General features: G+C 39.3%; 3 protein-coding genes across 4 annotated transcripts; all 3 read right to left on the bottom strand.

The window, feature by feature from the left end:
* Positions 1-3,347: 3,347 nt before the first annotated feature.
* Positions 3,348-5,621, bottom strand: RB195_012260 (uncharacterized protein; the record flags this gene model as incomplete). The annotated part of the gene is made up of 2 exons (XM_064194034.1): positions 3,348-3,583; positions 5,543-5,621. The coding sequence occupies 2 exons, from the start codon at positions 5,619-5,621 to the stop codon at positions 3,348-3,350; spliced, it is 315 nt and encodes a 104-aa protein (XP_064051617.1).
* A 3,839-nt stretch (positions 5,622-9,460) lies between these two features.
* RB195_012261 (uncharacterized protein) lies at positions 9,461-25,555 on the bottom strand (the record flags this gene model as incomplete). 2 transcript variants are annotated; one of them, XM_064194036.1, is made up of 6 exons in its annotated part: positions 9,461-9,675; positions 11,327-11,418; positions 11,501-11,977; positions 17,720-17,803; positions 19,471-19,550; positions 25,418-25,555. In XM_064194036.1, 6 exons carry the CDS (start codon positions 25,553-25,555, stop codon positions 9,461-9,463), a joined length of 1,086 nt encoding a protein of 361 aa, XP_064051618.1. The 2 variants fall into 2 exon arrangements, with proteins under 2 accessions (XP_064051618.1, XP_064051619.1); XM_064194035.1 differs by having other exon boundaries at positions 17,720-17,778; positions 19,455-19,550.
* Positions 25,556-25,630: 75 nt separating this feature from the next.
* On the bottom strand, positions 25,631-27,289 carry RB195_012262 (uncharacterized protein; the record flags this gene model as incomplete). Its single annotated transcript, XM_064194037.1, has 2 exons — positions 25,631-25,823; positions 27,246-27,289. The coding sequence occupies 2 exons, from the start codon at positions 27,287-27,289 to the stop codon at positions 25,631-25,633; spliced, it is 237 nt and encodes a 78-aa protein (XP_064051620.1).

Consider the following 27,289-nt stretch of genomic DNA (forward strand, 5'->3'; position numbering starts at 1 on the left):
CAAGGTGACTGACTGACGGACTTATCCGGATCGGACCTACTTATTTTTTTGTTACCGCTACGTCCTACCGCATACCGCTCACCCGCCAACTAATGCACTTATCATCAGCCAGCTGCGTTTCAGATCAGTGTCGGCGTCGTTTGATCGTTGACTGACAGTATTGCAGTAATGCGCGACCGCGCACACTTATACTGCTCGTACTCCACAACACGCGACGTCCGCCAGAAAAAAAATGTGGAAGAAAATATGAACGGAGAAAAGTTTCACGGGAAAAAAACTCAAGAAAAAAGAAAATATTTTCAAAATGTTAAAATAATTGCAGGAATTAAAAATTTAAAAAAAAAATTAAAACGAGTGCGTAGGATTTCTCTTAATTTTGAAATTGTTGATGCTTCCATCAAAGAAATTTTCTCAAAGTAGTTGCTATATCCTAAAACTTCCAGAAGGTCTAGTCTAGTACATAGTTTACGGGCTTAAAATCTACAGAACAATCAGAAAAATCCCAAGTGTTGTAATAGAATTCAGGAAGGAATTTGGAACCTTGGCAAACTGATGATCAAATTTGAAGCCTTTCAGAGGACTTCACCTGAAAAATCGAATTCATCTCTTATAATGAGAATTTTTCAAGTATCAAGAAATATGTATCTTTTTTTCAAAAAAAAAAAATGCTTCTCTACTATATCTGAACGAAAATTCTCCGGCTACGCTGGTAACCTGATAGAAAATCTACAGAGTGAAAACTGTAATAAGAAGAAAAAAAAACAAATAAAATGTAATAAATAAATGAAATGAAAATAATAGTCATAATTTTAAAAGCGAGAAAATTTATCAGGTAATTTACAGTCCATTCCTTACATCGAATTTCTCTTTTTTTTCCCGAAGTTATCCAGAAAATCCGTACATTTTCAGTGAACGATTCGCGTAGCCACTCGGAAATATTTCTACTGCTGCTGAAACCGGTATTTTTGGCTTAATAATAGTATTTAATAATATTTAAATATTTGAATATTTTCAAGAGTGTTTGAATTTTCCCCGCAAAATTTTCCACTTATAGAAGAATCAGGTCAATTTAAGTCACTGGACATTACCGTAGAAACCACCTGTACAAGTACAGTACAGTAGTAATTTTCATGTCAACAATCCGATCATAAAAGGACCAACCGCCTTGATTTCTCATCATGTCGCCACTATAGGATAATTGACTTAATTAAAGGTCAGAACAATCTAATGTGATCAGATTGTGGGTGCAATGGATACGGTATATTATGCCAATGGCCTGAGAAGTGTTAGAAATCAGATGAGATTATCTATGAAAGCAAAATACCCCAGTTTTACATTTAAATAGTTTCCTGGGAGTAATTTCCAGAAAATTTTCGTGGTTGTTTTGATGTGCTGAGTGGAGATGAAGCCACGCAAAACATACTGGAGGTATGGGGAATCGAACCCCAGACTTCTCGCATGCAAAGCGAGCGCTCTACCCCTGAGCTATACCCCCTATCGCTTTCCCCGGGAAGGCTCCTTCATCCATTTGTTTTAATATATAGCGTTCGAAATTTGGGGGGAATTTCAGATTCAAGGAGTTTCCATAGTGCTATAATAATATTAAGGTAACATATTATAATAATTGGTATAATATTAGGCTTATTTTGCTTGGGCGTCGATAAATAAGAATAAATAAGCAAATAAAAAACAGGAAATAATAGCCAAGTAACGAATAATAATAAATTAGTGGAAAAAAAACATTGAATATAGGTAGAAGCATGATATAGTAAGTGTAGTATAATATAATATATGTATAGCATAATAAAATAATAATGATAATAAGATATAATAGTAGAATAGTATAATAATATACACTAAATTCTTTTTTTTTTTTGAAAATTGACCTCCACAAGCCACCGAGCAATCAATAATTTTTGGAAAAGTAAAGAAAGTCTACCTGAGGGTTAGAACTTTTTCTTGCATTTAAGCTTTTTCAAACAGGAAAAAAACGTTGGAAAATAGTGAAGAACCTTCAGGACTCTTCCAAAACCATAATAGATCCTTTAATCGCTTTAGCTGTATCCTCGGCCGCATTTCCGGAATTGGCCCATAATCGTCCTAAGACCGCTTTCAAGTACCTTTTGCTATTGTTTATGAGTGCGCTAAGTTTATTTGTTTACATCGGTTGAATAGCGGTTGGAGTGGGTCCTTACGGAGTGTTCTTCATCCATTGCGGCGGTTGCGTCATTTTAGAACCAGGGGAGAGTAAGCGGGAAGCGTCGGCGCCTCACGACAAAGGATCAAAGGCACGGATTTTGTGACATGCAATGATGCATCGACATTGGTTTGTGTGTGTACGGAGTTGATAGAAAACTACAAAACCCTGTTCGAGTGCTGAGCGGGAGATTTGAAATATTTTCCTCGTACTGTTTCCGGAAAATATGTTTAGGGGTTTTTTTCACCGATAACTGTACGGGAAAAGAAGCGCTTTTTTTTTCTTTTTTTTCAAGTTTTTTTTTCCAAATAAGCATAGATGCAGAAAAAAACCGCTTTGAATTCTCAGGTAGACTTTCTTTTCTCTTCCCAAAATTATTGATTAATATCTAATTCTAATGAAAGGTTTTAAAAAAATCAAAATTGAGATGAAAATAAAGTTTAAAACAGAAAAACGTTTTTTAACCCTATATTTTCTCGATCTTTCTTTGTTATAAACTTCTTAGATTGCGGATAAAGATAAAAAATAATAAAATGGTGATTGAATAAGTCATAATCATACCAATAACACTCACGAAAACAAGAAAAATTACCTCAGAAATTTTTTCTACTGGAATTTTCGTTGGTTTTTTTCTTCTACTGGAATTTTCTTAATCCTTAACATGGCGTACGCTACAATGTAACATATCTCAGGATATTGTATGCGGCACATCGCCGTGACTGGGAAAATATGATGGTTTATTTTTTTTTCGTTGAGTAGCATCTCAGAAATCCTCCTCGGCAAGGAAACCTACTAAAAACTACTTTTTCCTATTTTTTGAATTAAAATTAGATATTGATCAATAGTTTTAGGAAAAGTATAGAAATTCTACACTAAGGTTTAAACTACAGGATTGACAGTAATTACAATAATAATTTCAGTAATTTCAAAATATTGTAATTTAATATTTCAATAATAATTTAATAATAATAACAATAATTAATAATTTCAAAAATACTTGTATCCGCTAACCAGAATCAGCCGTAGCCAACGCGTAATTTTACAAATGTCGTCATTTCAATGTAATTATCGTCAGGACAATAAACTTGTATCCGCTTCCAGAATCAGCTTGTAATCTCAAAAAAATTTCAGCAGTGTAAAAATTCTGTCCTCAGAACTCAGAAACAGCATCACCTCTCCGTAACTCTTCGTAAGGCTTCCGCCAATGCTCTACTCTCGGACTTAGCCGACCCCGATATTGTTTGAGCTTCCGCTTGTTTGCATGCGGATCGTATTGTTTATTATGCAAGTGAGCAGCGATGATGATGATGATGATCGCTGATGCTTCTGCTGGTGGAGGAGGAGGAAGAGGAGGAGGATCATGTGCGGCGGCGACGGTGGCGGTGACTTAAAAGCGGACAGCATGACATCGTATGATGCATTGACATGGGATATGCCCGGATTAGACCTCTCTATGACAACAATAGCAGCAGCATCTTCGTAAGCACGATAAATATTGAATAATGAGCTGTATACACGGAGGATTTGATTGAGTTATGGAGCTAACCTCACTTAAAATTAATTGAAATCGGCTGTTACCTAGGGAAATAACCCAAATCTCGGAAAATCCTTTAGAAATTTGCTGCTTAAAACCAAAATCTATACAATTAGCTTCACTTTAATCTATTTAATCTTTTTAAAAAAATCACTAACTTTTGAAAAAAAAACCCTAGCCAACTCGTAACAATTTGCCAGATGACAACGATGGTTTTTCTGCCAGAAATAAATCCCCCTACACGTCGCTAACATCAAAAGAATCATCCTGATGAACGATGATGGATGAACGATTCGTTGCGGCCTGACATAAGCAGTGCAATGCAGCACTATGTAACACCTAACGATGATCAGAAGACCACCTCGCGGCTTCGCTACGATTCTGATCCAAGGGATTTGTGATTTTAGTGGATTTCGGGGTGATGGATTAACAGGAAAAAAATCAAAAACGTTGGCAGAGATTTCTATGTTGATTGTCTTTGTTTCCCCTGGATTAATGCGTCTTCATAGAGATTTATTATTTTAATGGATTTGACAGAGAGGAAAAAATTAGGCACCTTCGGTAGAGAATTCAAAATTTTCAATTTCAATTCAGAAACAAAATTCGGTAGAGATCCGTATTGACTGCTCTTGTCTCGTCTGGATTGATATGTACATCTTCGTTTTTTTCCCCGAACTAACTGAAATTTTTGTTCCCAGAAAAAGAGCACTTCTTAGCTGTCTGGATTCAAGGATTTTTTTAGAGAAAACTTTTTGGAGAGAAACTTGCTGTCTTAAAATTAGAATGAGCAATAAAAATGAGAATTATTTGTTTTATTTATTCGTTGGATAATTAATAGGAGCATATGCATCATATTTTATTTATTTGAATTGTGCGAAAAAAATGAGAATGTTTCTACGGTACCGACGACAAATTATCGATTCCGTTAACCTTCAAAAAGATGGGGTCAACTCAGAACAACCATGCCATCTCAACCTCTGGATCAAACATCAATATCAGCACGGTATTTGTGGATCTGCTTCTTGTAAAGGCCACCCAGATACTGCGTGGTCAGTGCTGATGACCACCGTCACTTCTTCTTCGCTGGATTCCTGGACATCACGACGTTGGGGGCATCGGCATCGGCATCGGCGGCGGTGGCGGCGGTGGCGGCGGCGGCTGTGAGCAGGCGGCGCATCGATGCATCATCGCGCTGTCACCGTGCAGTGTTGTGACTGGGAACTAGTCGATTTATCACTGCGTTATCGATGAGAACAAGGGGATTTGGGGGGAAGTGGAGGGACGGATTCCAGGATACGGGGACGGGCACATTTGTCGTCGACGGCGCTCAAGAGTAACTTGATAATTTACCTGGTGTATAGTAGCTATGCGAAATAATTAAAATGTAAGGAAATATTCTCTGGAAGAACTGGTCCAAATTACGCACAAAAATTCCAAATATTTTCCAAGCACAAATATTTTTTTCTAATATTAAAGTGTAGAGATGAAAGAATGCGGAAACGTCAAATTATGGAGCAAGGACGGAGACGAGAATTTCACGTTTTCACGAGTCGGTTTTTTTTTCTCGCGAACTCACTGACAACACGACGAATTAAGGACGTCATCGAAAAAAACGAGAATAGATGACCGTTTCCGTTTAACAGTGTCGAATCTCGGGCGTTTAATCGGCGACAAATTGATACGATTTATTTCGACAAAAATGTTCATCACCTTGAAAGGTCATATTTTTGCACGATTCACACCCTATCAATCATTCTTGCACATTTTTGGTCACGCTTTCTTCGTTTCTTTCTTTCATACGACGAACGAACCGACCGAATCGAGATCGACGCCGCCGACGTCGCGCTGCGAACCGACGCCACAATTTTTTGCTACTCGACGATGTCCCATTTCCGGCTCTTCCGCTCCAGCGATCGCTCACGCTCGCATCGCACTGAAGCGAGCGTCAGCGACGCCGCCGCCGTCGCCGCCACCGCCACCACCATCGCCACTGCCACACATCGATTTCAATGCCGTCAGCAACTGTTGAAAAGAAAGGGTTTCTGTTAGATGACAACAGCTATTACAACACCATCATCACAATCACCACCATCACCACCATCACCATCAGTACAGCAGCAGCAGCAGCATCAATCGACTCTGTCGAGACAGAGAGAAAAGTTCATTGTCAAGTTTCGATGACACGATCTCAAGGACTGCATCCATTAATCATTCGCTGACGTGAAATGGAGACTATTAGAAAAGAAAACGAACTTTCGAGCATTTTTACTGGCGGGGAAAAACGGGGACTTTATGGATTCATGCATGACAGGGGGAATTCTCCAGAAAACCCAGATCCTCGCCATGAATGATTTTATAAAGGAATTAGGTGATAAAATATAGTGAGTCACAAAACTTTCAGTAGTAGAACATCTCAGTTTTAAACGATTTCCCTAGGTGGAAATAATAATTCAAACGATCTTTTACAGATTTCGTATTTATTTTGAAGTTTCTAGAGTTTTCCCTTTAACTTTTTCAACTCGATCATCGACCATCAATCCAGAAAAAAAATTGTTAGTATTTTATTTGCTGTATCACCGGCTGCTGCACCGATGTTGTTCTAAAGATATTTGCTTTGTTTTCGAAGAAATTTCTACCATAAGAGAAATTTGAAATAGCATAAAAAATCGATAGTGATAGTTTAAAAATAGGTGAACCACAAGCGTTTCATTCCCCTTGGGACAAACAAAACCGCATCCTTAGAACAGCGTTTTCCTCGATGGATTTTTCCTAAAACTCATTCTAAAATATGAAAAAATGCCAATGCCAGCGGAAAATGATGAACCCACATCATCAGAAACTTCTATCACTCCAAGCTGTCGCGACATATGTAGAAATAGTAGAAAAAAATAGAAGAGAAAAAGAAAAATAAAAACTGTCATTTATAAAAATAAAAATACATAAGAATGTAAGAGATTGTCACACCTTTAAGTCATCCATAGAATTCCTTGATTTTTTTTTCTAAAGATATTTTCCTCCTCCACTTCATAAAATCACTAATTTCTCAGAATCATAAAATTTACTTTACTTTTTTCAAGGACACTATAAGTAGTATCACATTGTAACTGGATTCTGATCTGGATGTACTTTATAGTACAAAATAGCAGGAAAATTTACCCAGGCATAAAGGAAAAGATTTATTTCTGCAAAGGAACTCATGACAAGTTAGCTTTCACTCTAATATTTTCAGTTTCGTTTCTCCTTCCAAAAAAAAAATCAAGAAATACTTCGATTATACTTTATATTTCATATGGGCCCAACAATAATTGAGTATATGGATTTCGATGGTTGTGTTGAATTGGAATCTGATAAATTCTGGCTGTTTCGAGAATTCTTGGACTTGCCTGGATATTGCGAATCCTAAAAACTATGTCATATGTCGAAATGTCATCCAGTGCTCATGTCAGTGATGTCTTTTTTCATATTTTTTCATCGTTTCTCACCAACTTCTTTAAAATTTCACTCTATGTTCCTCCTCGTCCTCATCCTCCTCTTCGCGAAAACAGCACTTGCCATCCCTATGACTACATGTTTCAAATCGATCATCATCATCGATCTCGTTCTCGTCGTTCACCGACGACTTGAACCGGCATCTGTTGTGACTATACGCTAAGCGATGGATCATAAGTTATGGATGATACAAGCTTGTTGAAGGCATCTCCCGGACAATGATGAATCTTACCGCCGCTTGAAAATGACGAACAACCAATGAAGAAGGTGTAAGGAATTTCCGGTCCCGGACGGACCTCCGTCGGAATTTAAAGGCATCACCCCACGAATCAGAGGTGGTACGGATTTCAGGTGAAGTATTCGTATACGGGATAGTAGATTATGGAGAGGAGTGCGTGATTCCGTCCATTTCTTCCTAATTCCCGTAAAAAGACGACCCGGAAGATGCGGCGCGTGCACAAAGCTGGCGCGCTCCAATCGAACTCGTTGTGGAAAGTAGCGCGCCGGATGGCTCGAAGCCGTATCGTCCGGGCCGTTTTTTTCACGGGAATTAGGAAGAAATGAACGGAATCACCCTTCTCTCCATAATCTACTATTCCGTATACGAATACTCCACTTGAAATCCGTACCACCTCAGATTCGTGGAGTGGTGCCTTTAAGTACATATTTGTTAAGGGCGGATAAGGCTCAAAGTGGTACTTTAGCGTTACTTCATGAAGAAAGATCCCGTTTAAGAGTGGGTCCCATCGTGTTTACATCATTCAACAACCGGAAATACCATAGCAAACTTACTACAAAACTTTTGATAATGGAACATTTTTATAGAGTAAAATTTATGCGGCAGGTCGGCATTTAACTGTCTAACTTTGATTTTTGGTTATACATCCACCGTATCTAATAGGGATATCGATTATTTAGGCACACAATTTGGAAACTGTTCATTCGTAATGGAATAATTCCTAAACTTTTTTTCTACTTGCAAAATATGCCCGCTATCTTTGAAAAGTTCTCTACGAAATAGTCATTCCACTAGAAAAATAATAAATTTGAAATTTTTGAACGGATATATACAACCCACAGAAGAAAATGTGATTATTTTTTTCAATAGCGGTGTTCATATGCTTTTACTTCGAGATACTGTCTACAAATAGTAAATAACGTAAATAGTGTCGTACTTTATTCTATTTTTTAAAGAAATGTTTGTCTCTTGGTTATTCCCACAACCTTTCCGAATCCACAAAAAAAAATCGGCATATTAAACAACAATTTGTAGAAAGAGAGAATTCCACAAGTGCTAAACATAAGGTGTCTTTTTTTTATTGGTTACTATCCTGGCACCATCTATCCCTGATCGCCTTCCAATTTAATAATTAGTGAAAATAATTCAATTTTAAAAAGATTGCTGTCGAATTCCACGCATTCGAAATTCATGTCATAGCCTTTCCCAAAAAATGAAATGAAAAATGAAATCCAAAAAATACCTTGAAAAATTAAGACCTTTCTCTACAGTTTATTATTACTACACTACCCATTTAATTAAAATTAAAATTATTGCTAGTGCTATACGTTGTTATTAGGCCATTAAAATCATCGCTGAAATGTTTGGTACCGCGTTCCATAGTGCTGAATCCTGAAATTCCATTGAAAAGCGAATAACCTGGCAAACTTCACCCGCGTTTTTCTGCATACGCTTGGATAAAGAATCTAAAAATTGTTTTATATGATCAATTCTGTGAAAAAGACGGTTTCCGTAAAGAAAAACTAATATTTAATAAAGAATAGGTTATTCAGTTACAAATCACACAGTATGAGCATCGAATACTATTAAAGTGACTGGATTGGATACATTGTTAACCATAGAAAAGACGTACACGACGACAAAAGACCCATCCTGAAGGACTTTTCCAGAAAAATCACAACTACAATCACAATTTAAGGCAAGAATCACGTCGATAGTAAAAGCTGTTTGTACCTTCTAAGAAATACAGAACATCAAAAAAAATCTTTAGAAACAAAATTAAAATCTATTGTGAAGGTCCGGCGCTCAAGTGGAAAACCCGTTTCCCTCCATCTGTACTGAGTGCCATAAGGAACAGAGAAAAAAAAATCAAAAGTGTATCCCTTGTGAGCTCATCAACACACGGGGAAATAATGTGCTGAAAAATTTGAATTCCACGAATTCGAAAACGAATCCAACCGTTACCGTAGCCGTGGTCGTAGCCGTGTAGTATGTGATGATGTTACACTTCAGCGCCGGCGGTGAACTCATTGTTCCCGTCGATATACGCGACAAATGCGGGAATAACACGAAAAATTATGAGAATCGCTATTGGAAAGAGGAAAAATACAAGCACAAACAGGGCAAGCCATAATTTCATTCTGGTCTCAGTTTCTACTTGTATTCCTCGTGTAACTTTTCGTGGTGTATACGATGGCGCAGATGACAGCATCGAAACTGAAAACAGAAACGATTTACACACAAAATATGACATGTACCCATTCCCATTGTACTTTGCATTATTTTATCTACTAATTCCATTTATTTTTTATTTATTTCATTTTATTACGTCATCGAAAAATAGTACTTGGTCCATATTTTTCCAGCTCTGTCATTAAATAATTGATTTTTCATCCATATTAGTATTTTCATACTCGCTTATACACGCTTCCAACTATTTAGTCCTATGACACGCAGCGCACTACAACCTCTGCGAAGCGGTAGTGACTCATATGACTAATCGATACTAGGAATTACCCAAAATCAGTGAAGGTTTCGTTGTTTATTTATTTATTTACCACGCTGGATGAAATATCAAAACAAAAACAAAAAAAAAAGAGAAAAGAGAGTGTATAAGCAAAACGAAGATAGACGGAAGACCAGGGGTTCGTCCTGAGTAAATCCAAGTTATGAAAAAAGGATTTATTTTTGGAAGCCACAGATAGATGCGAGGACTCTTCATTCCTTCCTCACCGCCTTCGTAGACAATCCACTCAGGACCTTCACTTTTTAAAGGCATCACCCCACAAATTTGAGGTGGTGCAGATTTCAGGTGGAATATTCGTATACGGGATGGGAGACTACAGAGAGGAGGTGATTCCGTCCATTTCATTCTAATTGCGGTAAAAAACGGCCCGGAAGATACGGCTTCAGGCGTTTTGGCGCACTATTTTGTACAGGGAGTTCGACTGGAGCGCGCCAGCCTTGAGCGCGACTCTTCCACTGTTTTTTACAGTAATCACGAAGAAAGGACGGTCACCCCCTCTCCATGTCTCCCCTATATACTCCCGTGAAGTCTGCACCAAGTGAAATTCGTCGGGGCCTTTACTTTAACACTCGGGTTATTGCAAATGTGAAGCTTCTTACTTCTCACCTTCCCCTACGTACGTACCGTATTTAGCTTCACTTGCCGACCCTTCAAACAACTTACTACAAGGAAATCTGGACGCGACTTTCTAAATCACGTCGGGATCATAGATTTGAGGTAAAATTGATGCTGAGCGATCATGGATTTGATTTTCGAACGCTTATAATCGAACCGAAATTATCATATTTGTTTTATGAAAGAAAACAGTACAAAAATTTGGTTTTTCTAATCATGAGCTAACGGAAAAATTAAAAAAAAAACTAATTAAATTCAAAATAATGTATACATGCACAATACAACTAACTGACAATTTTATCAGCGTTCGAAAAAAAATTCAAAAAAAAAGAACGAGTGCTACAGGAGTCACGTGTCAGATTAACGGCGGTATTTTAATATAGTAGAATATGTGGACTTGTTTAGCTCCAAAAACACATTTTACACAAGTAAATAGCTCTGCCCGGACGAATATTTGCAGGAAACGAATTCGATTTTTCAAATTTTTAAAAATCGACAACCGAAACTCAAGTACTGAGCTTCGGTTATTTCTCCAAATATTTTTCTTCAAAGCTTAAATATTGGACATCCAAAAATTTCAACCACCAACGTTTCAACCAAAGTAATCCCCAACAATTGTGGAAGATGCTCTATTACCTGGAAATCTCTTCACTCTTGTTTCGGGAAGAATATGGACGAGGAAAAAAGGAAAAAAAGACAGTTATGGACAAAAAAAAACTCTCTCACCTTTTCTATTCCCATATATTGGTGGTGGACTTTTCACTCGTGAGTAGAATTCACTCATATCTGGATCTTGTAGAGCTGGATTGAGAGATGTGCTAAAAAAAAAAGTGGATCAATACCGGCGTGGAAACGTTCGAAAGAAGGAATTCTGTGAAGCAACAGTGGAGAAACGCCCACCTGAATATCTCAGGTAATTCACGCTCCAAATCGATTGACATGAATTTCATGGGGATTTCCTTCGGTGAACTGGATGGTGTCGATATACTTGAATTTGGTGATAATTTTTGTGGATCTAAAGTGGTTGGATCCACACCGGATGACGATGACATTCGGGAAAGTTTTCTGGTTGGAGCCGAAATACTGGATCTTCGAAATGTTTTCACCGGATCCAACATCGAAGGATCCGGGAATAAGGATGGCAGAACAAGAGAAGTCTTTCTGAATTTTGACGTCCGACGACTTCGTGGAAACGTTCCCGATGAGGAACCATCTCGAAATGAATCGGCTTTGTTCGTTTTCTCTTTTTTAGACGTTTTTCGATTGGATGGCAATGAGCTCTGCGGTGATTTCGTACCCGGAGATGAGACGCTACGAAATAATTCCGTCGGTGGTTTCGCCTCCGTCTCTGGGATTTCAGACTGAGCCTCCGTCATTCTAAATAAACAAACATTACAGTACACCACAGTAAACAACAAACGATTGAAGCATTTGTTATAAAAAGACACTAGTCTAATTATTGATTTGGAAGAATTACAGTACTAAAAATTGAAATTACTTGCTTGACATGCATGGTACGAATATTTTGTTATTTTTTCACAGTAACATTTTAAACAGGGGAGTAGAATCTCATGACAGAACCTGACAGTAATGTGAAAGGCATGTTAATAACTTTCTTTTTATGATATGATTGGCTTAAAACAATTAATTTTACTTTTTGAAAAAATAAATAGTAGCGGTTACGGATTGCATTAACCATCATTCTATGAGGAACATTCGTACAAAATTGGCTCCGTCAGGTTAAAAAAAAAGCTGGAATAGACCCAGTTACATGAAATTTTTATGTGTACTGTGTTTTTTTTTCCTGCAAACCGTACTCCTGTCCAGCAAAATCAATTGTTTCCAATATTAACGTTATTAACGTTGGCGTGGCACTAACATAAGCACTGAGGAACTACAGTTCTAGCCCATTTCCAAGGATTTAAGCGCTTGTTAACCCTTTATTCACATAATTTTTGACATTTTTGGAACCAGCAGCATCTATCTGGACTCCCTCTTTTGTCCCAAAATCCGTCGCAAATCGTTAGGATGCTTGGGAGTGGGCAAAATTAAATTTTGAAAATACCATTCGAAACAAATAAGCTACAGGTTTCAAATATACTGCAAGTAAGTAGCGGTGTTGTATTCGAATGGATTCTTAGCAAAACCCGGGATCCTCATGTTAAGATTTTCATCTGGAACTAGCCCTCAGCAATGCTATAGATAAAAATCTCGATTTTCAATCAAATACACAGAAAAAGGTACGTTGTGCACGAAAAAATGTCCTAAAAAATCGATAAATACTTTAGTGGCATCAATGTGAAGACAACCAATCAATAAATGATTTAGTGGGAATTAACGGAAAAACAACTAACTGTCAAATCGATAAAGAATGTGCTAACTGAAGTATATGTAGATGTGAGAAATACGGTAAATGTGCAAAAAGTGAGTTTAAAACGATAGCACATTCACATTTATTTATTTATTATTCATTTTTTTACTAGTAAATGGAAAGAAAAAAGAATAGGATAAAGAAAAAAGTAAGAGAAAATGTGATAAGAAGTGTTTCTAATGTAATTCCCAAAAATTTCAATTGGTAATTTGCAGGAGTAGGAAAGAAAAATTTTAAAACCCAGGACATATTCAATTCCATTAAAATTAAAACCAAAAGTGCATGGTACACGGCGCCAACAGTGGAATCGATGAGAGTGATATTTTTGTGTTTGTGCAGAACGTTCGTCATACAGTCATACCAATGGGGGAAATATTCAATATCCCCACACCTCCTCCACCTCAACAAAACAATATCGATCTCCCCTCTCCGAGCGTGATTATAAACAATACACCGGAAAAAAAAAACTTCACAGAACTCGTTGGAAAGGAGATAATCAGAACCATAGGAGAGGCACGAACTCACTTGGCCTCAGAATTCCCTCTCCGGAAACTTCTCTACACAACACCTTCGCTATGAAACAATTTCTTTGTCCCATATGTTTCATTCCTAATTTTCTGATGTTTTTATTTTTCTATTCCACAACAAAAACATTTCAGTCAATACAGCCAGATATTTTGATCAATAATAGTCAATAATCTTCGTCAATCGAATAGATGTCCTAGATTGTCGGCCCTTTTGCCCTGGGACCCAGATTAACCCTGTGAATTAAAAATGTTGATGATCTCGGGAGAAAAAAAAACTTACAGTACAACCTAATACAAGAAACAAATCCTACTAGTATCTACAAAACAAAAACAAAGAAACAAAAAAAAAGCAAACAAACGATATCTATTTAAAGGAAAACGGAAAAAAATTTTAAAAAATCCATTATTTACATCGACGATCTGGATTTCCATTATAAAAAAAAAGTACGATAATTACGAACGAATACGTGATACCAATCGATAATTACCGATAATTAGCAAAACAACCCTGACATGTGTCCTCTACAATTATTATTAGCTGTGCTAGTTTGAGTTGCGTAGAATTTACACCTCTAAAATGCTCAATATTTCAATATCGGATTCGTCTTCGAGATCCGATAACTCAGTCAATTGATTTTATTTAAAGGCATCACCCCACGAATCTGAAGTGGTACGGATTTCAGGTGGAGTATTCGTACACGAGATCGTAGATTATGGAGAGAGGGGTAATTCCGTCCATTCCTCCCTAATTTCCGTGAAAAGCGGCCCGAAAGATACGGCTTCGGGCGTTCTGGCGCACTATTTTGCACAAGGAGTTCGAATGGAGCGCGCCAGCCTTGTGCGGCGCCTCATCTTCCGGGCCGTTTTTAACGGCAATTAGGGAGAAATGGGCGGGATCACCCTCCTCTCCATAATCTGCTATCCCTTATAAGAATATTCCCCCTAAAATCTGCACCACCTCAGATTCGTGGGGTGATGCCTTTAAGTCTCAAGTCTAGGATATCAATCCGCTAGGGATGAGCCAATGCGTTTGAATTTTTCGCAGTTCGTAACCGTTGAGGTGTTTTCTTGGAACGCGTTTTTGGCTGTAAAATGGCTTGTGGGGGCGAGCCGATGTGTCCGGTCAGTGTTTTATCCTCCCATACATGTTTGGTACCAATTTGTGGACCCCAGAGGTCCATCAAAGGCTTCGACCGTACTGGGCCGGTTTTGAACTGTCGATCGTGCGGCGGTCGCAGTCGGTAATCTTACCGACTGCGCTACACCCGCCTGTGGTCTCATTTGATCGCTCTTAAATCGATTTCTTGATGAATTATTCGCCGGATCGCGAAATTTGAGACCGCTCACAAATCTGATTGCTTAGTTCTTGAAAGATTCTTTAATTTTTTTTTATCTAGAAGTTGTTCCAGAAAATCAAATACCAGCCTCATGTACAATGGTTCTAGAATCAAAAAAAAAATGTTTTTAAAGAAAAATTTGTACCCACCTGTGGTTACTGCTTAAAATATAGAAATGGTACAATAAAATTACTTAGACAGCATCAGTGAAAATCAGTACAAGCTGGATTTTTTTAAACAATAATCGTTTTCCAATAATACTCCTACATACATCGATTTTCCCACATGGAGTTTCAGTTTCTGGAATTTTTACAGAAAAGAAAAATCAGGGAACAAACAGGTTAACATCACTCGTAAAATAAATTCTTATTCAAGTTTTTCTAGTTCAAATTTCCAGATCTTCGATGTTCGAAAACGTTCGAAAACAAAGAGAGTGACGTTAACCTGTTTAAAAGTGAAAAAGAAGTAAAAGCTGGGAAATAAAGGGAAAAAACGGAGAGAGGGAAATTTCCAACGAACCAACACGTTCGGAAACTTTCGACACAGCCACGCGGAGAAAATAAATGCAGAAAATAGTACAATTGCATAACAAAACACGTTCTGAATTTCATGATTCACTTATGTATTCTAAGCGCCAGCAGAAGAATCGACAACTGAATATATTCGTGAATTCATGATAGTCTAATCAAAATATATTTGAGCGGCTAAATAAATGTAGGATGGAATATATGTAAGGGATGTCTCTCGAATTCCTGACACCTTCTCACAATTATCGCAAATTTTCTTCAATAGAAACATACAAATTCCTTTTTGAAAGGCAGCGCATCATGAAATCTTCAACGTTTTTATCTTCTTATCAAATAGTCATTGATTTTGTTTGAATAAGCTACTGAGGAGGCCTCATTGTTTCTCGACCACCGCTCGCTTATGGACGCGGCGCGTGCGCGAAGATGGCGTGTCCTAACGTACCTCGTAGGAACTAGCCCAGTTTCCCACGCCTTATTTCAGGACGACTAGCGAAAATTGACCGCGGCGACGATTATAGACGTAATCTGAACCTCAGACTCTATATTCTCCACGACGGCATCAAACACGATTTTACGGATTTTTCAAAATTTCACAATCCTGTAAATTTTACTCTCTTTTCAGTTATACAAAACCTTAAGCAAACTCTTTTCTCAGCTATAATAATCCTAATAAACGAAGTAATGTGTTTCTGAACAAATCAAAGTAACAACAGAAAACTCAGATACTTAATGAATATTCAAATGATTGTATGAGTATTCGTATTTTGGAAAATTCGGGATTAGTGAATAGGTCGAAAGTTCAAACATTCAGTTAAGAAACGCTCTGGGACTAACACTTTCGAATAACTCCGACGCATGAATATACATGAAAATTCAAATATTCATAAAGTTAAAGGCATCACCTCACGAATCTGAGGTGGTACGAATTTCATGTGGAGTATTCTTATACGGGATAGTAGATTATGGAGAGGGGGGTGATTCCATCCGTTTCTTCCTAATCACCGTAAAAAACGGTCCGAAAGATGTGGCGCGGGCACAAGGCTGGCGCGCTTCAATCGAACTCCTTTTAGAAAATAGTGCGCCAGAACGTTCGAAGCCGTATCTTCCGGGCCGTTTTTTTTTTCGGCAGTTAGGAAGAAATGAACGGAATCACCCCCCTCTCCGTAATCTACGACCCCGTATACGAATACTCCACCTGAAATCCGTACCACCTCAGATTCGTGGAGTGATGCCTTTAAGGGGCTTCCCGATCCCCACCTCCATACCCCCAACTACATTTTCTTCTCGAATACTAAATATAAAAACTCGCAAGAGCTCTTCAAACTTTCTGTCTCCATGAGGAACAAAATTTTCCAGATGAACTGTGGACGTATACATACAATTATCCAAACTTTAAAGCTTTCCCCTAATGACCTTTTTGTTCAGCCCAGAAACACAATGAAAAGGATTTTGCTGTTTATTCAGCGACGATTTCAACTAAAAGCGAACGAAAATACGACATAATAGAGATCCTACGCCGGACTACAGGAGACAATGGAAAGCAATAATAAAAACATGATGACAGCATTGAACTATAACCTCATGAACCTTCTTAACATAAAGAAAAGAGAAAAAAAAAAGAAGAAAAAACAAGAAAACATGGAAAATGCCGGCTAATTGCACGTTCAGTTCTTAGAACAATGATATTCGATCAAACTTAGCTATGGAAAGGAACCATAGCGGCAAGAGAGAAATCGCCCGCAAGTATGAACAGCTACGAAAATTCGCATGCGATACACTGTACAACAATATCCGCCGTCAAATATGCTACGGAACACATGCTCGACGTATCGCCGACTTGCACTTATCCAGCTGAATAGACTTAGCGTCGATCATTAATCGATAATCGACGTTCGATCTCTAGACACTAGACGTAGGCTTTGTAGACATGCGGATACGGTCATACGGATACGATAGTGTAATGTATTTACTTAGTTGTCTACACTTTATTAAATCATGATCTCATACATAAGCGTTTCTCAGACAACGAAGAAAAGCTTGGCATATCGCCTCACCTTTACGCCACGTCGATCAATAGTTAGGAAAGTCTACATAAACTATACACCCACAACAACAAGGACAACCACAAATTTCAATTTCTCAAATTCTATTCAAAATATTTTCCATCCAAATCACGCAGTTTAGAGCAGCCAAAACGAAACCCGTCAATAAAATTTGTACTGTAATCAAAATTTATAGCGAATAATAGCGATGTTCCATAATTAAGCTTCTGTATTGCACGTAAAGGTCCAATGAAAAAATATTTTTCTAAATGGATTTTTTCCGATCAAACCTATATTCAGTCCATAAATACATACCTTTTCATGAAATGAAATAATAACGAAGGCTCTTCACAGGTGAGTACTGCTCGTTCAACCTCAATGTAGCGGTTTAAAGTTTCACTAATAGGAGTAACATGTGAAAAAAAATACGACATACTAAATAAATGGAAGTATATTGAAGGAAATGCTGATAGTCAAATTAAAGCGAATAAAACGAAGTCATAAGGAGGGTGAATTTGTGTTCTGGGAGGATTTTCAACTGACTCGAGGCGTAAAGTGCGGGTAATAAAACGTAGGAACATTGTCTTGCTTGCGCACGACTTGAGACGGTGCGTCAACGGGGAATGGCACCGCGAGGTTTTTCTTACTGTAGCTTTCCCGACCTGACCGACCAGAATATAAGGGCCGAGTCGAGGCATCGGTTTTATTTCGAAATTTTTTCCCCGTTTTCAAATCTGCACGTATTCGCGTTTGACATTTAAAGGCAGCATTCCACGAATCTGAGGGGGCGGATTTCATTTTTACACGGGATAGTAGATTAAGGAGAGGGGGTGATTCCGTCCATTTCTTCCAAATTGCCGTAAAAAACGGCCTGGAACATACGGTTTTGGGCGTTCCGGCGCGCTAATTTGTACAACGAGTTCGATTGGAGCGCGGCAGCCTTGTGCGGCGCCGCATCTTGCGGGCCGTTTATTACGGCAATTAGGAAGAAATGGACAGAATCACCCTCTTTTCCATAATCTACGATCCCGTATACGAATACTCCACCTGAAATCCGTACCACTTCAGATTCGTGGGGTGATGCCTTTAACTCCGTAGATATGTGAAATAAACGAAAAATATCCGAGATTGTGTGTAAAAGCATTGGGAAAAAAAATTAAAAGGAACAACCATAAGCCCTGCGCCAGCACGGATTTCGCTGGGATGGTGGCTGAGGAGAACAAATCAACCGGGGCACGCAGCTGAATTCATACAGCTATCGGTGATTCGCCGCTATGAACAAATATGGCGCACACAATACATGCGCCGGGAACACTAAGCATTCTGAGCGAATCCGTCATAGTCACGTGAAGTGAATCCACACTGATATTCCCAAAACAAGACCCCAAAACAACATCTACGCTAGGTCTTCTGTAAAAACGTTCTCGTTGTAGAGACCCACGTCTCTATCCGTGATCTATTTTGTCCATTTTTTGACTCAAATTGTAGCTTAGTTTCGTTATCAGCTTACTCATCAGTGCTAGGAATAGGAAACATAGCTTTATCAAATGACGATCAGCAACGAGCTCGACTCCGCCCTCATCTACAGTACAAAAGGAGTGAGCTTGACCACATTGTGCTTTTTTGTCCATTCCTTATGCTTTGTGCTGGTGGTTGACATTAGCATAAAATTGTCTTTCTCAAGGCGTTCGAGATCAAGTCCCGCGTGGCGATATACTCGTTCAAGAGAAGATTTAAAGGCATCACCCCACGAATCTGAGGTGGTACGGATTTCAGGTGGAGTATTCGTATACGGGATGGAAGCTGGGGGGTTTCCGTTTTTCTTAATTTCCGTAAAAAACGGTCCGGAAGATACGGCCTCAGGCGTTTTGGCGCACTATTTTGTAGGAGTTCGACTGGAGCGCGCCATCCTTGCGTCGGCATCTTCCGGACTTTTTTAAAAGAATTTTGGATCGTGCACCACCTTTGATTTGAAGCAGAACCAAGATTGTTATTCAATAGAAAATTGATCGTGCAACTTTGTTTGGACAAAATCAAGATTGTTATTCACTTTTATTCCGACTAACGTTTCGGCGTCATCACCTTCTTCAAAATAAGCAAATTCATAGAAGACAGGAGATTGTTGAAGTTTTAGCACAATCCATTCCTGGAAATTCTACATGTTAGTAAATGACAAATCCATAGTTTTTCAAAGATAACGAAACAGTAACAGAACTCGGCGACGCATCTTTTGTAGATCTTTTTTTTCAGCTACAACGTTGCTGAATTCGTACTTTTAGTCAAATTTCGTGCGATCCACAAATCCCTGCTGGTGAAGGATAAGCTGGTCATCAACTGACGAGCAAAAACTAATGCAACATGTAACATTAAGCCGGCACTGCACGAATATACTCGGCATCATCCCGTAGGAATTCGTGCTGCAGGAGATCCTGGACTCTTGTTACTGAGAACAGCGTCCGTGTTAATGACTTCTGGAAAATTCTAGTGGGTGGATTTCTGCTTAGATGAATACACGTCACGAAACTCTTAAAAGCTTTGACAGGCTGACAAACTGTTTAAAACCAAGCGAATCAATTCTCATTGCGTTTTCAATCAGTTTCCGTGAAATAATGAGACATTGCCAGAGATCACTAATTTTCTCTGGAATAAGAGTACTCGAAGTCTAACTGTTCCGGTACTTAGGAGAACGTTCTAGATTTTTCCATAAACAAGAATGAAAAGGGCGATTGCGCTGCTCGGATGAGGATAAGGATAACTGTGATCAAGATGGACGAACGACGAAGTCGGACGATCATCTTGTATGAGAAGTCTGCAAGTTCACAGCGTACGCAAGACGATAACAGTAATAGTTCTCAGAACGAGTGTACAGTACTACCCTTCTCTACTTGTATGCGTCGATACATATCACATGAATGTGCCAAAAACGTTCAGTAACGGGGATTTTTTGGGGAATAGAATTTCCACCGAAGTTTTCAAGCTTCAAAAAACTTCTGTCTGGCCGACAATACTGCATGCAACCATCATACTTTCTACAGATAAAAGTACAATTCAATGGGCTAGCTGTGCTCGCAAAAATGGGGACCGGACATAAAATTCAAAGTGTTTTTAGAGCAATCAATCAAATCAATGTAGAAAAATCTCATTGTTATGAGCTTACTCGCTGCAAAATTTTTGATGAATGTGTGACGTTTGCCCAATATTTCAAAACGTCGACAAAAAAAAAGAGTAATTTAACATTTGAGTTCGAGCTGAAGCGATTTATTTTTCACTTTTAAAGCAAAATAAATTTTAAAAAATGTCAATGCAACTATAGGTAAAAAAAACGTGCTTTACTGATCACAAGTGATGAGATCACATTTCTAGAAATAAGGCACCGATGATTCATTTCATGGTCACCATCACCGTGCTTATCGGTGCATGCACTCATTCAGGAGATATGAAGACATAGAGATGATGATATGAGAAGATAGAGATACAAATTAAAAATGAATTTTGCAGGTACATTATTCCCATTCGTGTATAACCCATTTCCTAAATCTTCTCTCTACACAGCTTATTCTGGAGAAGACTCCAGGCGGTACTTATCACGCATGCGGCAGCTGTGCATCGAAATGGCATACCCACTAAACAATCACAAATATTTCAAACACATTCGATATCGATCGAAAAGCTCCTTTTACAACAGAACTATTATTTGCTTTGTTTAACTGAATCGGACACGAGGTTGCTATTAGCCTTTATTCGTGGTTAACGTTTCTTCGACATCTCCTTGTTCAAAGCCTAAAAAGATAAAATCGAACGTGATTCATCCAATCAAACGCTCTACACGCCCCACAAAGAAAGTCCTAACTTTACTTTTGAATCTTATAGATACAAGTAGAAGAGAATATTATACCTTAGGATCAAATGACTATAATGACATTGCTAGATACCTGTGGTGAGGTGACTGACGCAATTAAACATCACAACTTAAACAGTGCGCAATTTCCCGCGTTATAGCTATTAAAGGCATCACCCTACACCTCAGGAATCTAAGGTGGTACGGATTTCAGGTGGAGTATTCGTATACGGGATAGTAGATTATGGAGAAGTTTGTGATTCCGTCCATTTCTTCCTAATTCCCGTAAAAAACAGCCCAGAAGATACGGCTTCGAGCGATCCGGCGCGCTATTTTCTACAACGAGTTCGATTGGAGCGCGCCAACCTTGTGCACACGCCGCATCTTCTGGACCGTTTTTTACGGCATTTAGGAAGAAATGGACGGAACCACAAACTTCTCCATAATCTACTATTCCGTATACGAATACTCCATCTGAAATCCGTATCACCTCAGATTCGTGGGGTGATGCCTTTAACCTAGTATTGCGGCGCGCAAGGCTTTGGAGGCATTTGGGATCCACTCCAAGGGTCCAAAATGAGTCCCAAAGAGGAATCCATGTGCATTAATTGATATTTGACTGCGTCAGTCACCTCACCAAAGGTATCTAGCAGTGGCAGGATAGTCATGTGATCCTAAGGTACGATATTCTCTTCTATTTGTATCTATGAGACCCACAAGTGAACTTAGGACTTTTTTGTGAGGTGTGTAGGGTGTTTGATCGGACAAATCACGTTCGATTTCACTGTTTCAGGCTCTGAAGAAGGCGATTTTACCCAAACGTTAGCCACGAGTAAAGGATAATAGCAACCTCGTCGCCGGCTCAATCAAAAAGAGCAAAAACTAACTATTTCTACTAGGCTGAGTCACGAACAACTTCCGCACGGGTAGATGGTGTCTATTGTTATTGTTTACGCATACAACTAAAAAAAACGTTACGTATACAAAGGATTTTTGTTATCGCTACGCAGGGCTTCGGTTACTCTTTAGACAGCAGTATAGTATTGTCCACGTTAAATTTAATTTTTTTTGTTCATCTTGAAAACTGAAAATCAAAAAATACACCTAAACCATGTGATGCTTTGGGAATTGAACGAAGGTAATAATGCTGCGGCTGCGGCTCAAAAAAAAATGCGGTGTGCATAGTGAAGGAGTGACGACCGATCGGAGTTTTAAAAAATGGCTTGTCAAATTCCGTTCTGGAGATGTGAGCTTGAAAGACGAATCAAAGGGGGAGGGAGGTCGCCTTTCAGACTTCGATGTCGATATTTTGAAGTCCATATTGGATTTAAAATCACCGTCCGTCAAACAACGAGAGAGTTGGTAGAGAAGCTCAATGCGTAATCATCAAAATAAATCCATAAAAAACAAAATGGAAGCTATTTATCACTCAGCCTAATATAACGATGTCGCCGACGTCGCAGCAACCACAGAACGCTCATCGAAATCTAAACATATGAAACGAGCATCGTTCACTTCTGCATTATTGACGGTGGGTTTAAATGTCGACAATAGTGCAAGTCTGGGATTTCCGGAGGGAACTGTTCTCGCCAGATTCTGCCCTGATTGATTGCTATGCTCAGTTACCAGAGTTCGATTGGGGTAGTACAAAGGAAAACAGTGTGTTTTAGGCAAAGAATTTGGATGTGCTGCTGCAGAGGCGTTGCGGTCGCACGGATAGACATAAGAGCCGGCAACCATCTTTGTTTTTTTAATGGTTAATTATTAATTTAAATAATATTAACTTAATCTTTAAACTCAAAGGTTTTTTTTTTAGCTTTTTTCCATTACACAGCGGTAAGCGGCAAAAGAGCGGTGAAGGTTAGAGGCAGCATACCACAAAATTAACGATGCTAGTATCTTTCCACGAAAATATGAGGTAAATGGCATAGAGGCACGAGTATGAGTGCGATCACGTTTAATTCCCCCTGACTGACGTTGAACACCGTCGTGGGAAACAGTTTCGTCGATCGAATTTCTCTACGAGGCACCTAATAACGAGCCACGCATGCGATGACGCACACACGCCCAGTTGAATAAAAGATGAACAAAATGCCGAATTGCCAGATTCGCAATTTTTGTTCAAAGGGGAAGGGTCTGCCTAGAATTCGGAAGCGGACCTCAATGAAATGGTATCACACTTTCAAAACGATTGGTGTCAAGAATTGATTTTAAAAAAAGGAATTTTATCATAGTAGTGAAAAGTAGAGGAAAACATTTCCTCTATATTGATGCATCGCCTTGAAAAGTTTCAAACATTTCTCTGTAGTTTGTTCGCTATTGAAAATAATAGTATGCATAAACTATGAATCTAAATTTAACGTCTATTACAGAATGGAATCTCGTCAAATAGCATGTGAATAGCGGCATTTCCGTACCCGGGATCAGCCCGGCACCAATGATGTAACGATTGCCGGCTAAAACTTTTTAGAACAAAAAAAAGGTTCAGTGTTGGCGATATGTACTCTTTTTCACCAATATACGGTCATCTATTGCGAAACAATTTCAAATCGTGGCCATCGGTAAATAAAATAGGTCATCGTCAAAAAATTTGAAAATTATTTCAAGTTGAAAGTACGGTAGAGCTGTAGATTAACAGTAGATTCAAAAAGTGCAATTTCAGATCACTGGTGACTTAAATAAGGAGTCTTAACTAACTCTAACCGGAACTAGAACAAGTGCTTCGATTACGAGGTGTAAAATAACCACAGCTTAACAATTTATATGTGTAACTACAATGTATGTCAAAATTTATTGACCGGGCCGTATGAAGGAATAGGTCGGGTCAAAACAACATGAAGCACGATGCAGTTACATAAGCGCCGGCGCTCGAAGCGGTGCGGTGAAGCGTGGCAAATGGAGTCGGCTTGGGACCCTCACTAACATCACCGTCGATGCTATTGCTATTGCTACGAAGGTCCCATGTCGATCTTAACCGTTAGCTCAATCGCGCCGCCTGGTATCCAGCCTCTTACGTAACTGTACCGAGCTTCATGTCGTTTTGACCCGACTATAGTATGCGTCTCAAGAAAGTTCATGCGTTACAGCGCGAAAGTACGTAAAAGTAGCGCATCATCGATTTGACGTGGGACGAAATCCAATGGGAAAAGGTAGAGTTCGGTGCGTAAATTACGACTATAAGCGTGGTGCCGCTCAATGATTCCTAATCGACCTAAAAAGTTTAGTTGGCTTAGTCTAGTTTAAAAGGCTTAGTTCCTATGAGCTATGTTAGAACACGCTAGCTTTGTGCTCGCTTAGCTCCGGTCTGCTTCGTTTTACTTGAATAGGATCCCACGGAGATCTCATTGATTATCGACCGCTCGCTCGTGAATGCGGCGCGTGCACAGAGGTGACGCGTTTTTGCCTCGTAAGAACGTACGAAAGAAAAAGAAACAAAAGGAAAGAAAAGATAGAAGGAAGAGAAAGACGGCGTTTTCAGAACGATCAAAGTGAATTGAGAGGGGCGACAGCTATAGTAGTAATCTACCTCCTGAAATCTAGATTTATCCATAAGGAGCCCACCATCGTCCGTTTCGTGAGACGTTGGCTTCAAAGACTATTTTTGACTACTTTAACTTCCCATTCGTCTAACAAATGATGGTTATTTGCTCGTGCTCCCTTTTATTAATGTTTTTCTTTACATTTCTCTGAGTGAGACCGACCGATTCAATGTTATAGAGTGCAGCCTGTGATTATCGCGTAGGGATGTAATCAAACATAATTGTTCGATTTAATACTATCTTCTGAAAAAAGTCTAGTCCACCAATTCATCTTTAAAAGTGCTCGCCATTGATTAAAGGTATTACATTGGTGAGAACGTTTTTGTACATTTTTTCGAGTGTAAAATATACTACTGCGCGTAGAGATTGGAGATATCGTTATAGTCCCCTACTTTCCTCCAACGCGAAGGCAGCTTATGAATACCGCCCCTCCAGAACGTAGGGAGACGCATAGACGACGCTTCTCAGTACAACCCTACAACTTGATCTTGAAGTCCTCAAAGTTGGTCTGGGAGTCCTCCCCTTCCAAGCAACGAGTGAGATCCGAGAAAGTGGTAATATTATGGAGTAAGACCTGGGCTATACGGGGATGAGGGAAAACCGCACAGCCATACTCGCGAGTGAGCAGTGACTGACCCCACTTCCCTTCACTATTCGATGGTCGAAGTCAGCTGGCTTCAAGTAGTGTGGCACATATGGACCGAGCTTCCCCAACATACCCGGCTTCTGCACTCCTGTTCCAACAGTGGTATGAACGGTCCCAGGAGTCTCCATGTGCGACTTTCGATAAACCTCGGCATGTTGATGTTCCAATAATTGTTTTCTCTAATTGAGCCGGACACGAGGTTGTTACAATCCTTTATTCGTGGCTAACGTTTCGGCAATATCGCCTTTTTCAGAGCCTGAAAGGGTCCCAGGAGTGCTCATTACCCCCTTCGCAGATTGAAATGGGTCTGCTTTCACCACACGTCGCAGCTCCTTCAACTTTAGTTCCGATTGGCGTCCAGACCTCACTTCATCTTCGATGATTGTAGTTCCTTTGCTCAAAACGATTGTAGCAGTTCACGATGGTGTGGTGGCTCGGCGCGTGTTCTTCTTAAACTTCCTTCAGCTTAGCCTCCGCAGCCTTTCTACTCGATCCAGAATGGAAGAAGAAAAGTATAAAATGGCGAAGATGCTGAATCCAAAGATGATGCAAAGATGGCCGGGACAAACTTGACTTTCATGCCGCACAGGAAAAGTGTTTGAGAAAAGTAACTAGTTTGCCTATTTGCAATGTTACCTTGCACATTACTCATCATAAGGTCATGCTTATTCTTTTGTAGTTTAAAGGCAGCGTACCACGATTTTGACATGGTGCGGGAAACCACAGCGGAAGGGTTGTGCTCGGGTTGTAGATTACGGAAACCAGCCTCGTTCCGTTCATCCTTTCCTTATAGTCGTAAGAAACCCTGGCCCGCCTACGGGATTTGTTCCTACGAGGTACGTTAGAACAAGCCCCTTGTTCACGCTCCAGTCCCCTTGGCAGGTTTTGCCTGAAAAGGCTGACGAAGAGACATCGCGCGACATTCTCGTGCACGCGCCGCGTCTATGAGCGGGCGTGCACGAGAATGTCGCGTTGCGATTGATTTCATAGGATAGAACGGCATATTCCACGTCGTTTTCTTCACGAAGATTAAGGAAAGATGAGCGGAACCACGCTGGTTCCCTAATCTATAACTAAAACTCTAGGCTTCCGCTGTGGTTTCTGCATCACGTAAAAATCGTGATACAATGCCTTTCAACCAGATATAACACTTCTAAAAAAATCTGCGAAACGTTTTAGGGCCAAACTAACACAAGTATCACTTATGAAGCTGGCGTAATTCCACATCGCAATAACAAGGAAAAAAAACTGAAGAAAGAGAAAAAAAAACTTCCTGTAAAAATCGTTGAAGGTTACTTGTTAGATATCCCCTTTGTAACAAATCATAGGTTTAGCTAAGAAAATGCGAGTTCACAGAAAAGAAAAGAGTTTTTATTTTCGGTTCAAAAAAAAACTGACCAGTTCTCACAGCTGAATACTTCCGTAGGAGAAAAGGGAGATGCTGTTAGTAACGGATTCACGTGTAGGGCGGGATCCCGATTATGTATATGGATTCGACATTCGAGCATTATCGTTGGATGTGATGTGATTAAAAACACGAATTGTAATTTTTATTACAAAATATGTTTTTTTCTGTACTGGATTGTACAGTAGCTTGTAACACAAAGAGGAGGATCAAACAATTCGTTAACAGTTTGCTGCACTTCTCTTCGCAGAAACATTCCGGTTACTTAAAATTACGTTAAATAAAACATTTGTGTACAAGAAATATGATTCAAAAGTTTCCAGAAACTCCAGACTACAGAAAATTCAAGGATCTAAAAACGATCACCACACTCACCTACCTCGTTTAAATCTTAAGGGAAATAGTAAACTCACATCGATGCTAATCGGGTCTCCCGCCTAGGAGGCGATTCGGCCAT

The sequence above is a fragment of the Necator americanus genome, chromosome III, assembly GCF_031761385.1.
Source record: "Necator americanus strain Aroian chromosome III, whole genome shotgun sequence".
NCBI lineage: Eukaryota > Metazoa > Nematoda > Chromadorea > Rhabditida > Ancylostomatidae > Necator > Necator americanus.